Source organism: Bombina bombina, chromosome 2 (genome assembly GCF_027579735.1).
Source record: "Bombina bombina isolate aBomBom1 chromosome 2, aBomBom1.pri, whole genome shotgun sequence".
NCBI classification, from domain to species: Eukaryota; Metazoa; Chordata; class Amphibia; order Anura; family Bombinatoridae; genus Bombina; species Bombina bombina.
In genome coordinates this window covers 966,317,424-966,331,414 of record NC_069500.1, presented here as the reverse complement: position 1 = coordinate 966,331,414, position 13,991 = coordinate 966,317,424, and the positions used below count along the sequence as shown (strand labels likewise).

At 38.2% G+C, this 13,991-nt stretch overlaps 1 protein-coding gene across 1 annotated transcript in view; it reads right to left on the bottom strand.

Moving 5' to 3' along the window:
* LOC128647389 (complement C3) overlaps positions 1-13,991 on the bottom strand; it is a 572,326-nt gene that overhangs the window by 227,911 nt on the left and 330,424 nt on the right. The window contains exon 20 of the mRNA XM_053700176.1: positions 1,925-2,137. Coding sequence (XP_053556151.1) covers positions 1,925-2,137 — 213 coding nt within the window. The remainder of the gene's footprint in view (positions 1-1,924; positions 2,138-13,991) is intronic.

The following is a 13,991-nucleotide window of genomic DNA, read 5'->3' as shown; positions in this document are numbered from 1 at the left end:
TAATACCTCAGCGAGCTTAAAGCCAAGTACCATTCGGGCGCATGTGTTCGCGCCAAAAATAAAGGGAAAGTTTATTCTGCCTCTGGTGGGGGAGAGAGAGAATTTCTTCAACGCTGTTGCTGTCCACACACCTTTTGTGTAAAGATATTAGCGATTGAGGGCTGTATTCCAGACAAAATAAGGGCAATTAAAAGCACCTTTTAGCTTTGAGGAACAGAGCTCATTCAGATAGCTACCGCTCAGTTAGCCCACCCACCCGGAAGTCCTCATAAATATGGTTTATGTTTTTATCTGCTTAATGGAAAAGGGCTATAATACACTTATATGTATGTTTATATATGTGTACATATATATTAATGTTTTTATATGTGTATATATGACTGTAAATACATATATACACATATAAATACATTAATATATATGTAAATATATATATATATATATATATATATATATATTATAAGAAGACTAACAGCACCAACCCTTTATTTTAATAATTTACCTACATCCCTCTGTAAATCTCCAGAGAGATGGTGCAGTATAATAGAATCTATAAAGTTAAAGTTTTAAAGAAAAGCGAGCTCACCAAAAAAAGGAACCTCTAGAGTCTATTATTACCTGCACTGGTATTGTCTATTAATTAAAACCTTGGAGAAATGACATCCCCTGAACAAAATCACAGAGAGAGATAGTTACCACCAAAAATGTATTTATTAAACCACTAAAGGGTATGATCCAAAATACCATATGTGATTATGCATAATAGCAACCTTAAAATAAAAACTGTAAGCAAGGTGTCTCATGCATTCATAGTATATCTTGAGCTTATGTGCAATGTGAGTTGTTAAGGATTCTTTTAACCCCATAATTGACACTCCAAGGTCGACTGTGTACTACTTTGTACCTTAAAACAGACGTCCAGTCATCTGGGGGAGATTCAGCATTTTTAACATACTCACTAGCTCTGCTCAGTAGTTGCGTTGCGGAATGTCCTGCGGGGTTTATATCACGGTGTCAGAAGATACCTTTTCTTGGAATGCGGCTATGGTTACCAGGAATAGCATGCTTAACACTGGGGGTCAGCTGTAATCCCCCAAATGCTTAGAATGACCGCTAAGCGCGTTTCACCCTGCACTGTCTGAAGCCCATGAAGCACAGACAATGCAGGGTGAAACGCGCGTAGCGGTCGTTCTAAGCATTTGGAGGATTACAGCTGACCCCCAGTGTTAAGCATGCTATTCCTGGTAAACATAGCCGCATTCCAAGAAAAGGTATCTTCTGACACCATGATATATATGACTGTAAATACATATATACACATATAAATACATTAATATATATCTATATCTTTGTGCCCTTATAACTTTTTTGTGCAATATTTTTTTTTAAATAATTTTTATTAGACAGTGTTAATATAAGTGTAACTTTTTAATGTATTTTTGAAGTGTTTTATGCAACTTTTTTGTTTCGTAAACAGTTCTGAGATCGCGGAAAGGATTGAAGCGGAAAGGGCAATTGCGCTAGCGATTTCGCTCCACTTGTAATATCCACGCAATGAAAATGGCTCGCAAAAACACAATTGTGCTAGTGCAAAACCTCACGTAATCTAGCCCATAGTAGCTTTAGCCTTACATGGGGGCACATACTAGGCTTATGCTATCATTCAACTATAATTATCAAAATTCCCTAGTCAACATATATAATAACATAAACTATAACATTTCTTTATTCAGCATTACAATAATAACATTCCCAAGTCTCAATTACATCTGCCAAAAATTTAAAATTATTAAAGTGATTAACAACTCTCTAATACTTTTAAAATATTGTACCATATACTGAAGGCATATATCTTATGGTCTCACCAGGAAGCATCATTTTGGGAATACTGATCCTGATTTGTAAGAAAAATATTACTACTTACCATTACATTGAGGTTTTTCTTGACTCTGTCAGAAACAAGCTCGCCCTTCACATCAGCTCTTACTTCAATTTCAACGTTTCCTTCTTTCAACGGAATTATAACATATTTCACCACCCTTGACTTTTTTTTTGGCACTGACACTGTCTGCTGATAACTCTTGTGTTTGTTAGCCAAACTACACACATTTTCCTTGAAAGGGAATGTTATTACAACCTGTAATATATAAGAAAATACGATTTCTTGAAGTAAAGCATGATTATACCAGTATTTAAGCATTTTAGCAGTGCTTTTAAATTAAACGGTATTATTAAATTCTATGGTTTAACAATGCTATTGTCACGCTGCCTCGCTCCTCCGGCCACTGCCATGGCCGCATGGGGTTTGTTGTTGACACACGGAGGTGACATAATTGCCGCAAGTACCGCTAACGCAGCTCTGAACTTCACCTGTGGGTCCTCCTCGGTGCGAACTTTGCGCCTATGTAAGTTCCTCCTACTCCAGTAATCTCTGCCCAAGTATAGGTTTACCCCTGGGTACTCCTGGGTGCTTCTGTAACTACTTTCTAGTATTCTATATTGGACTGCCTGCTCGTTACAGAACCCTGCATTGCCTTGTGTCCATTCTCTGCTTAACCCTTTTGATACTCTGAAAGATTGGACTGCCTGCTTGTTGCTGAACCCTGCATTGCCTTGTGACCATTCCTTTTGTTTTATTCCTTGTTTTTCCCAGAGGCATATAACTGTTACTTACTTCTGATTCCTATTCGGCTCTGTGACCTGCTCCTCATTAACCCTTGCTGCTCATTGTGTTTGCTGTTCTTGTACTACCTCATTCCTTCAATCCGTTAACTTTAGTTCTTGGATTTTTCCTTATCTTTCCACTTGATGCTGGGATAAGAAGACTACTGGCCAGGATTAGTCTGATAATTAAATATCCCACGAACATTACATTATACTTGGGCCATGGACCCGAATGAGGCTACAAGTGCCATCTCACTTCAGAGACAAATGCTGGGAGCACATGCCACACATCTTAAAAATATGGATTCCAAATTGGAGACTATAACCGCTATGCTTTCCACACTTTTTGCAAGAAAACCTGCTTCCCCTTATTCTGTTACTACTAAACTGACTACTGCTACAATCGCTATCCCCTCCTCTTCTGCTCCCACTGGTATACCCTGGATTCCGCTGCCTGATAAGCACGATGGTACCACTGATCACAAAGGCTTTCTCAACCAATGCAGGCTACATTTCCTACCTTTCTATCTTTTGAAGCAAAGGTCACTTTTATTATTTCCTTGCTTAAAGAAAAAGCTCTAGCCTGGGTGTCAACTTTTATGAAACAGAACGCACAGCTATAAGTGATGCAGACTCCTTTATTTTCACACTGACTTCTGTATTTGGAACTCTGGGTAGCACGTCTGCTACTGAATTCTCTCTCTTGTATCTTCGCCAGAATAACCGGCCAGTAGAACAATATGCCATAGAATTCTGCACCCTGGCGCATGAGACTAGTTGGGACACCAGTGCTCTCAAGGCAGCTTTCAGAAGGGGCCTACATGATTGCATTAAGGATGAGCTCACTTATCGTGATATTCCTTCCTCCCTTGATGACTTTATTACACTCTGTATTCCTTTGGACTCTAATTATCAAAAACATCAAGCTGAGAGAGAAAGAACTCGCAGAACCTTTACTAGTCGTGTTTTTACTCGATTGGCTTTCAGATTCTCTTCTTCCCCTACTACACCCCCTACTGCTGCACAAGAAGAGGAAGCTATGGATCTTTCTACCCTTAAATGTGGGAGTCTCGCATTCTGTACAACTGCAAATCAATTTCATTCACTCTCCTACTCAACCAGTTATCCTTGGTCTTCATTGGCTAAGAAAACATAATCACAATATAGAGTGAAACACAAAAATAAAAACTTAATCACTCTCAGATGTGTCAAGCAGCAAAGGTCTCTACAGCCTTCCCAAAAAACAAGACTAGTAAAAACAAGAAGGATGTGCTTTGGGGCACAACACATCAACCAGTAAGGAACAATATCAAAATTATAAAACAATTATATTCAGTACAGTATATTCATAACCACCGGTGGTTTCAAATAAAATAAAATGCCTGATAAGTGCACAAAATCTCTTAAAAGTCCATGAAATCTGAAATTCTTGATAGGCAAACAGAAAAAATTACTCAAAGGAATAGACCCAATAAATCCAGATAAATGCAAGTGCAATATGTTTATAAAGAAATAAACATAAATGCTCCTTGATGATGAAAGTCTATGTGTGCCACTTGCAAAAGTATTCAATATTTAGTAAGACCCACAGTTTCTTCAAAGTATATGTATAGGTGTAGAGTACTTGCCTGTCACCTCCTTTAATGAAGTCCTTTAGGGGCTAATGGTAATCTTAACACACAGTAGTACTCCCTTCGGCTGTCTTCTACCTCCAAGTGACTTAAAAGAAACACTGCAGCGGTGTCCGCCTCGTGTGTAGCATTCTCTCCTTTGTTTCTCACACTTCCAGGTTCGGGTGTTAAGATCTTGATAAAGGCCTTCTAAGAGGCTGAAACTTGAAGACGTGACCTGTTTGATCCACCAACACCTAGTTCCTTAATACAGAGCGCTCTGTGAGGAAGAAGGGATAATACCGAACATCACAGATTGCCGTAGGACAATTACGGCTGAAGAAACTCCCCAATTGGCTCATCTTACCCATGTGACACCAGAACCCGGAAGTGTGAGAACCAAAGGAGAGAACACTACACACGAGGTGGACGCCGCCACAGCTGTTCTTAGAAGTCACTTGGAGGTAGAAGACAGCCAAAGGGTGTACTACGCTGTGCAGTAAGATTACCTTTAGTCCCTAAAGGACTTTTATTATTCATTAAAAGAGGTGACAGGCAAGTACTAAACACCTATACCTATACTTTGAAGAAACCGGGGGTCTTACTAAATATTGAATACTTTTACAAGGGGCACACTTAGGCCTAGATTTGGAGTTTGGCGTTAGCCGTGAAAACCAGCGTTAGAGGCTCCTAACGCTGGTTTTAGGCTAACTCCGGTATTTGGAGTCACTCAAAATAGGGTCTAACGCTCACTTTTCAGCCGCGACTTTTCCATACCGCAGATCCCCTTACGTCAATTGCGTATCCTATCTTTTCAATGGGATCTTTCTAACTCCGGTATTTAGAGTCGTGTCTGAAGTGAGCGTTAGACATCTAACGACAAAACTCCAGCCGCAGGAAAAAAGTCAGTAGTTAAGAGCTTTCTGGGCTAACGCCGGTTCATAAAGCTCTTAACTACTGTACTCTAAAGTACACTAACACCCATAAACTACCTATGTACCCCTAAACCGAGGCCCCCCCACATCGCCGCCACTCGATTAATTTTTTTTAACCCCTAATCTGCCGACCGCCACCTACGTTATACTTATGTACCCCTAATCTGCTGCCCCTAACACCGCCGACCCCTGTATTATATTTATTAACCCCTAATCTGCCCCCCACAACGTCGCCGCCAGCTACCTACAATAATTAACCCCTAATCTGCCGACCGCAAAGCGCCGCCACCTACATTATAGCTATGTACCCCTAATCTGCTGCCCCTAACACCGCCGACCCCTATATTATATTTATTAACCCCTAATCTGCCCCCCACAACGTCGCCTCCACCTGCCTACACTTATTAACCCCTAATCTGCCGAGCGGACCGCACCGCTACTATTATAAAGTTATTAACCCCTAATCCGCCTCACTAACCCTATAATAAATAGTATTAACCCCTAATCTGCCCTCCCTAACATCGCCAACACCTAACTTCAATTATTAACCCCTAATCTGCCGACCGGAGCTCACCGCTATTCTAATAAATGTATTAACCCCTAAAGCTAAGTCTAACCCTAACACTAACACCCCCCTAAGTTAAATATAATTTTAATCTAACGAAATTAATTAACTCTTATTAAATAAATTATTCCTATTTAAAGCTAAATACTTACCTGTAAAATAAACCCTAATATAGCTACAATATAACGAATAATTATATTGTAGCTATTTTAGGATTAATATTTATTTTACAGGCAACTTTGTAATTATTTTAACCAGGTACAATAGCTATTTAATAGTTAAGAACTATTTAATAGCTAAAATAGTTAAAATAATTACAAATTTACCTGTAAAATAAATCCTAACCTAAGTTACAATTAAACCTACCACTACACTATCAATAAATTAATTAAATAAAATACCTATAATTATCTACAATTAAACCTAACACTATACTATCATTAAATTAATTAAATAAAATACCTACAATTACCTACAATTAAACCTAACACTACACTATCAATAAATAAATTAAAAACAATTCCTACAAATAACTACAATGAAATAAACTAACTAAAGTACAAAAAATAAAAAAGAACTAAGTTACAAAAAATAAAAAAATATTTACAAACATAAGAAAAATATTACAACAATTTTAAACTAATTACACCTACTCTAAGCCCCCTAATAAAATAACAAAGACCCCCAAAATAACAAAATGCCCTACCCTATTCTAAATTACTACATTTCAAAGCTCTTTTACCTTACCAGCCCTGAACAGGGCCCTTTGCGGGGCATGCCCCAAGAAATTCAGCTCTTTTGCCTGTAAAAAAAAACCATACAATACCCCCCCCCCCAACATTATAACCCACCACCCACATACCCCTAATCTAACCCAAAGCCCCCTTAAATAAACCTAACACTAAGCCCCTGAAGATCTTCCTACCTTGTCTTCACCCTACCAGGTTCACCGATCCGTCCTGAAGAGCTCCTCCGATGTCCTGATCCAAGCCCAAGCGGGGGGCTGAAGAGGTCCATGATCCGGCTGAAGTCTTCATCCAAGCGGGAGCTGAAGAGGTCCATGATCCGGATGAAGTCTTCATCCAAGCGGGAGCTGAAGAGGTCCATGATCCGGATGAAGTCTTCTATCAACGGCATCTTCAATCTTCTTTCTTCCGGATCCATCTTGCAGACCTCCGACGCGGAACATCCTCTTCTCCCGACGCCTACTAGCCGAATGACGGTTCCTTTAAGGGACGTCATCCAAGATGGCGTCCCTCGAATTCCGATTGGCTGATAGGATTCTATCAGCCAATCGGAATTAAGGTAGGAATATTCTGATTGGCTGATGGAATCAGCCAATCAGAATCAAGATCAATCCGATTGGCTGATCCAATCAGCCAATCAGATTGAGCTTGCATTCTATTGGCTGATCGGAACAGCCAATAGAATGCAAGCTCAATCTGATTGGCTGATCGAATCAGCCAATCGGATTGAACTTGATTCTGATTGGCTGATTCCATCAGCCAATCAGAATATTCCTACCTTAATTCCGATTGGCTGATAGAATCCTATCAGCCAATCGGAATTCGAGGGACGCCATCTTGGATGACGTCCCTTAAAGGAACCGTCATTCGGCTAGTAGGCGTCGGGAGAAGAGGATGTTCCGCGTCGGAGGTCTGCAAGATGGATCCGGAAGAAAGAAGATTGAAGATGCCGTTGATAGAAGACTTCATCCGGATCATGGACCTCTTCAGCTCCCGCTTGGATGAAGACTTCATCCGGATCATGGACCTTTTCAGCTCCCGCTTGGATGAAGACTTCAGCCGGATCATGGACCTCTTCAGCCCCCCGCTTGGGCTTGGATCAGGACATCGGAGGAGCTCTTCAGGATGGATCGGTGAACCTGGTAGGGTGAAGACAAGGTAGGAAGATCTTCAGGGGCTTAGTGTTAGGTTTATTTAAGGGGGGTTTGGGTTAGATTAGGGGTATGTGGGTGGTGGGTTGTAATGTTGGGGGGGGTATTGTATGTTTTTTTTTACAGGCAAAAGAGCTGAATTTCTTGGGGCATGCCCCGCAAAGGGCCCTGTTCAGGGCTGGTAAGGTAAAAGAGCTTTGAAATGTAGTAATTTAGAATAGGGTAGGGCATTTTGTTATTTTGGGGGTCTTTGTTATTTTATTAGGGGGCTTAGAGTAGGTGTAATTAGTTTAAAATTGTTGTAATATTTTTCTTATGTTTGTAAATATTTTTTTATTTTTTGTAACTTAGTTCTTTTTTATTTTTTGTACTTTAGTTAGTTTATTTCATTGTAGTTATTTGTAGGAATTGTATTTAATTTATTTATTGATAGTGTAGTGTTAGGTTTAATTGTAGGTAATTGTAGGTATTTTATTTAATTAATTTAATGATAGTATAGTGTTAGGTTTAATTGTAACTTAGGTTAGGATTTATTTTACAGGTAATTTTGTTATTATTTTAACTAGGTAACTATTAAATAGTTCTTAACTATTTAATAGCTATTGTACCTGGTTAAAATAATTACAAAGTTGCCTGTAAAATAAATATTAATCCTAAAATAGCTACAATGTAATTATAATTTATATTGTAGCTATATTAGGATTTATTTTACAGGTAAGTATTTAGCTTTAAATAGGAATAATTTATTTAATAAGAGTTAATTAATTTCGTTAGATTAAAATTATATTTAACTTAGGGGGGTGTTAGTGTTAGGGTTAGACTTAGCTTTAGGGGTTAATACATTTATTATAGTAGCGGTGAGCTCCGGTCGGCAGATTAGGGGTTAATGTTTGAAGTTAGGTGTCGGCGATGTTAGGGAGGGCAGATTAGGGGTTAATACTATTTATTATAGGGTTAGTGATGCGGATTAGGGGTTAATAACTTTATTATAGTAGCGCTCAGGTCCGCTCGGCAGATTAGGGGTTAATAAGTGTAGGCAGGTGGAGGCGACGTTGAGGGGGGCAGATTAGGGGTTAATAAATATAATATAGGGGTCGGCGGTGTTAGGGGCAGCAGATTAGCGGTACATAAGGATAATGTAAGTAGTGGCGGTTTACGGAGCGGCAGATTAGGGGTTAAAAATAATATGCAGGGGTCAGCGATAGCGGGGGCGGCAGATTAGGGGTTAATAAGTGTAAGGTTAGGGGTGTTTAGACTCGGGGTACATGTTAGGGTGTTAGGTGCAGACGTAGGAAGTGTTTCCCCATAGCAAACAATGGGGCTGCGTTAGGAGCTGAACGCGGCTTTTTTGCAGGTGTTAGGTTTTTTTTCAGCTCAAACAGCCCCATTGTTTCCTATGGGGGAATCGTGCACGAGCACGTTTTTGAGGCTGGCCGCTTGCGTAAGCAACTCTTGTATCGAGAGTTGAAGCTGCGTTAAAAATGCTCTACGCTCCTTTTTTGGAGCCTAACGCAGCCTTTTTGTGGACTCTCAATACCAGAGTTATTTTTATGGTGCGGCCAGAAAAAAGCCGGCGTTAGCTACACGGGTCGTTACCGACAAAACTCTAAATCTAGGCCTTAGTCTTTCATCATCAAGAATCATTTATGTTTCTTTCTATATAAACATATTGCACTTGCATTTATCTGGATTTATTGGGACTACTCATATGAGTAATTACTCTAGATTACGAGTTTGGCGTTAGCCTTAAAAAGCAGCGTTAAAAGGTCCTAACGCTGCTTTTTAATGCCGGCTGGTTTTACGAGTCTTGCAGGTACAGGTGTAACGCTCACTTTTTTGGCCAGACTCGGAAATACCGCAAATCCACTTACGTCAATTGTGTATCCTATATTTTCAATGGGATTGCATAGCGCCGGTATTACTAGTCTGACCAAAAGTGAGCGGTAGACCCTCTCCTGTCAAGACTGGTACCGCATTTAAAAGTTTTTTAATCCCTAATCTGCCGAACCGGACATCGCCACCACTATAATAAATATATTAACCCCCTAAACTGCCTCACTCCTGCATCGCAAACATTAGTTAAATATTATTAACCCCTAATCTGCTGGCCCTAACATCGCCGCCACCTACCTAATTTTTTTAACCCCTAATCTGCCAACCCCCCAATGTCGCTGCCATTATAATAAAGTTATTAACCCCTAATGTCGCTGCCATTATAATAAAGTTATTAACCCCTAAACCTAAGTCCCTAACCCTAACACCCCCTAACTTAAATATAATTTAAATAAATTTAAATAAAATTACTACAATTAACTAAATTATTCCTATTTAAAACTAAATACTTACCTATAAAATAAACCCTAAAATAGCTACAATATAACTAATAGTTACATTGTAGCTATTTTAGGGTTAATTTTTATTTTACTGATCCAATCAGCCAATAGGATTAAGCTGGCATTCTATTGACTGTTCCAATCACTTTTTTTTACAGGTAAAAGAGCTGATTACTTTGGGGCAATGCCCCACAAAAGGCCCTTTTAAGGGCTATTTGTAATTTAGTATAGGGTAGGTCTTTTTATTATTTTGGGGGCTTTTTTATTTTATTAGGGAGATTAGATTAGGTGTAATTAGTTTAAAAATCTTGTAATTATTTTATTATTTTCTGTAATTTAGTGTTTGTTTGTTTTTGTACTTTAGATAATTTTATTTAATTGTAATTAATTGTATTTAATTTAGGTAATTAATTCAATTATAGTGTAGTGTTAGGTGTAATTGTAACTTAGGTTAGGTTTTATTTTACAGGTACTTTTGTATTTATTTTAACTAGGTAGTTATTAAATAGTTAATAACTATTTAATAACTATTGTACATAGTTAAAATAAATACAAAGTTGCCTGTAAAATAAAAATAAACCCTAAGCTAGATACAATGTAATTATTAGTTATATTGAAGCTAGCTTATTGTTTATTTTATAGGTAAGTATTTAGTTTTAAATAGGAATAATTTAGTTAAAGGGACAGTCAAACATAGAATTGTTATTGTTTTAAAAGATAGATAATCCCTTTATTACTCATTCCCCAGTTTTGCATAACCAACACAGTTATATTAATGTACTTTTTACCTTTGTGATTACCTTGTATCTAGGAACCTTCTTCCAGTCCCCTGATCACATGACTGTGACTGTTTATTATCTATTGTCTTAAATTTAGCATTGTATTGTGCTAGATCTTAAATAACTTTCTGTGCCTGAACACAGTGTTATCTATATAGCCCACGTGTACTTTCTGTCTCTTTGTGTTGAAAAGAGATTTAAAAAGCATGCGATAAGAGGCTGTCCTCAAAGGCTTAGAAATTAGCATATTAGCCTACCTATTTTTAGTTTAAACTAAGAATACCAAGAGAAAAAAGCAAATTTGATGATAAAAGTAAATTGGAAAGTCAATTAAAATTAAAAGTCCTATCTGAATAATGAAAGTTTAAGTTATACTTGACTGTCCCTTTAATTGTAGTAGTTTTATTTAGATTTATTTAAATTATATATAAGTTAGGGGGGGTTAGGGTTAGACTTAGGTTTAGGGGTTAATAACTTTATTATAGTGGCGGCGAAGTTGGGGGCAGCAGATTAGGGGTTAATAAGTGTAGGTAGGTGGCGGCGACATTGGGGGTGGCAGATTACGGGTTAATAAATATAATGTAGGTGTCGGCGATGTTGGGGGCAGCAGATTAGGGGTTCATAAGTATAATGTAGGTGGCGGCGGTGTCCGGAGCGGCAGATTAGGGGTTAATAATATAATGTAGGAGTTAATAAGTGTAAGATTAGGGGTGTTTAGACTCAGGGTTCAAGTTAGGGTGTTAGGTGTAGAGATAAAATGTATTTCCCCATAGGAATCAATGGGGCTGCGTTAGGAGCTGAACGCTGCTTTTTTGCAGGTGTTAGGTTTTTTTCCAGCCGGCTCTCCCCCATTGATTCCTATGGGGAAATCGCGCACAAGCACATTTTACCAGCTCACCGCTAACGTAAGCAGCGCTGCTATTAGAGTGAGATGTGGAGCAAAATTTTGCTCTCCGCTCACTTTTTTGCGGCTAACGCCGGGTTTGTAAAAACCCTTAATACCAGCGTTGTCTGTAGGTGAGAGGTGAGCATAAACTGCTCATTAGCACCGCACCCCTGTTACCGCAAAACTCGTAATCTAGGCGTCTGCCTATTAAGAATTTCAGCTTTCATACGGCTAGATTACGAGTCTTGCGTTAGCCTTAAAAAGCAGCGTTGAGAGGTCCCAACGCTGCTTTTTAACGCCCGCTGGTATTGCGAGTCTTGCAGGTACAGGTGTACCGCTCACTTTTTCGGTCAGACTCGAAAATACCGCAAATCCATTTACGTCAATTGCGTATCCTATTTTTTCAATGGGACTTGCATAGCGCCGGTATTACGAGTCTGCCAAAAAGTGAGTGGAAGACCCTCTCCTGTCAAGCCTGGTACCGCATTTTAAAGTCAGTAGTTAAGAGTTTTATGGTCTAACGCCGCAGTATAAAACTCTTAACTAAAGTGCTAAAAAGTACACTGACACCCATAAACTACCTATTAACCCCTAAACCGAGGCCCCCCACATCGCAAACACTATAATAAATATTTTAACCCCTAATCTGCCTAACCGGACATCGCCGCCACTATAATAAATATATTAACCCCTAAACCGCCGCACTCCCACCTCGCAAACATTAGTTAAATTTTATTAACCCCTAATCTGCCGTCCCTAACATCGCCGACACCTACCTACATTTATTAACCCCTAATCTGCCGCCCCCAACGTCGCCGCCACTATATTAAAGTTATTAACCTCTAAACCTAAGTCTAACCCTTACCCTAACACCCCCCTAACCTAAATATAATTTAAATAAATCTAAATAAAATAACTACAATTAACTAAATTATTCCTATTTAAAACTAAATACTTACCTATAAAATAAACCCTAAACTAGCTACAATATAACTAATAGTTACATTGTAGCTATCTCAGGGTTTATTTTTATTTTACAGGCAAGTTTGTATTTATTTTAACTAGGTACAATAGTTATTAAATAGTTATTAACTATTTAATAACTACCTAGCTAAAATAAATACAAATTTACCTGTAAAATAAAACCTAACCTAAGTTACAATTACACCTAACACTAGACTATAATTAAATTAATTCCCTAAATTAACTACAATTAAATACAATTAAATACAATTATCTAAAGTACGAAAAAAAAAAAAACCACTAAGTCAAAAGGATTGAACTTTAATCCTATTGGCTGATTGGAACAGCCAATAGGATTGATCTTGCATTCTATTGGCTGTTCCAATCAGCCAATAGAATGCGAGCTCAATCCTATTGGCTAATTGCATCAGCCAATAGGATTTTTTCTACCTTAATTCCGATTGGCTGATAGAATTCTATTAGCCAATCGGAATTGAAGGGACGCCATCTTGGATGACGTAATTTAAAGGAACCTTCATTCAGTCGTCGGCCGTCGGCAGAAGAGGATGCTCTGCGTCGGATGTCTTGAAGATGGACCCGCTCCGTGCCGGATGGATGAAGAAAGAAGATGCCATCTGGATGAAGACTTCTGCCCGTCTGGAGGACCTCTTCTGCCCGGCTTTGTTGAGGACTTCAGCCCGGTTGGGAAGACTTCTCAAGGTAAGGTGATCTTCAAGGGGTTAGTGTTAGGTTTTATTAAAGGGGTATTGGGAGGGTTTTAGAGTAGGGTTGGGTGTCTGGGTGGTGGGTTTTAATGTTGGGGGGTATTGTACTTTTTTTTTCAGGTAAAAGAGCTGATTACTTTGGGGCAATGCCCCACAAAAAGCCCTTTAAGGGCTATTTGTAATTTAGTATAGGGTAGGGCTTTTTATTATTTTGGGGGGCTTTTTTATTTTATTAGGGGGATTAGATTAGGTGTAATTAGTTTAAAAATCTTGTAATTATTTTATTATTTTCTGTAATTTAGTGTTTGTTTTTTTCGTACTTTAGATAATTGTATTTAATTGTAGTTAATTTAGGGAATTCATTTAATTATAGTGTAGTGTTAGGTGTAATTGTAACTTAGGTTAGGTTTTATTTTACAGGTAAATTTGTCTTTATTTTAACTAGGTAGCTATTAAATAGTTAATAACTATTTAATAACTATTCTACTTAGTTAAAATAAATACAAAGTTGCCTGTAAAATAAAAATAAACCCTGAGATAGCTACAATGTAACTATTAGTTATATTGTAGCTAGTTTAGGGTTTATTTTACAGGAAAGTATTTAGTTTTAAATAGGAATAATTTAGTTAATTGT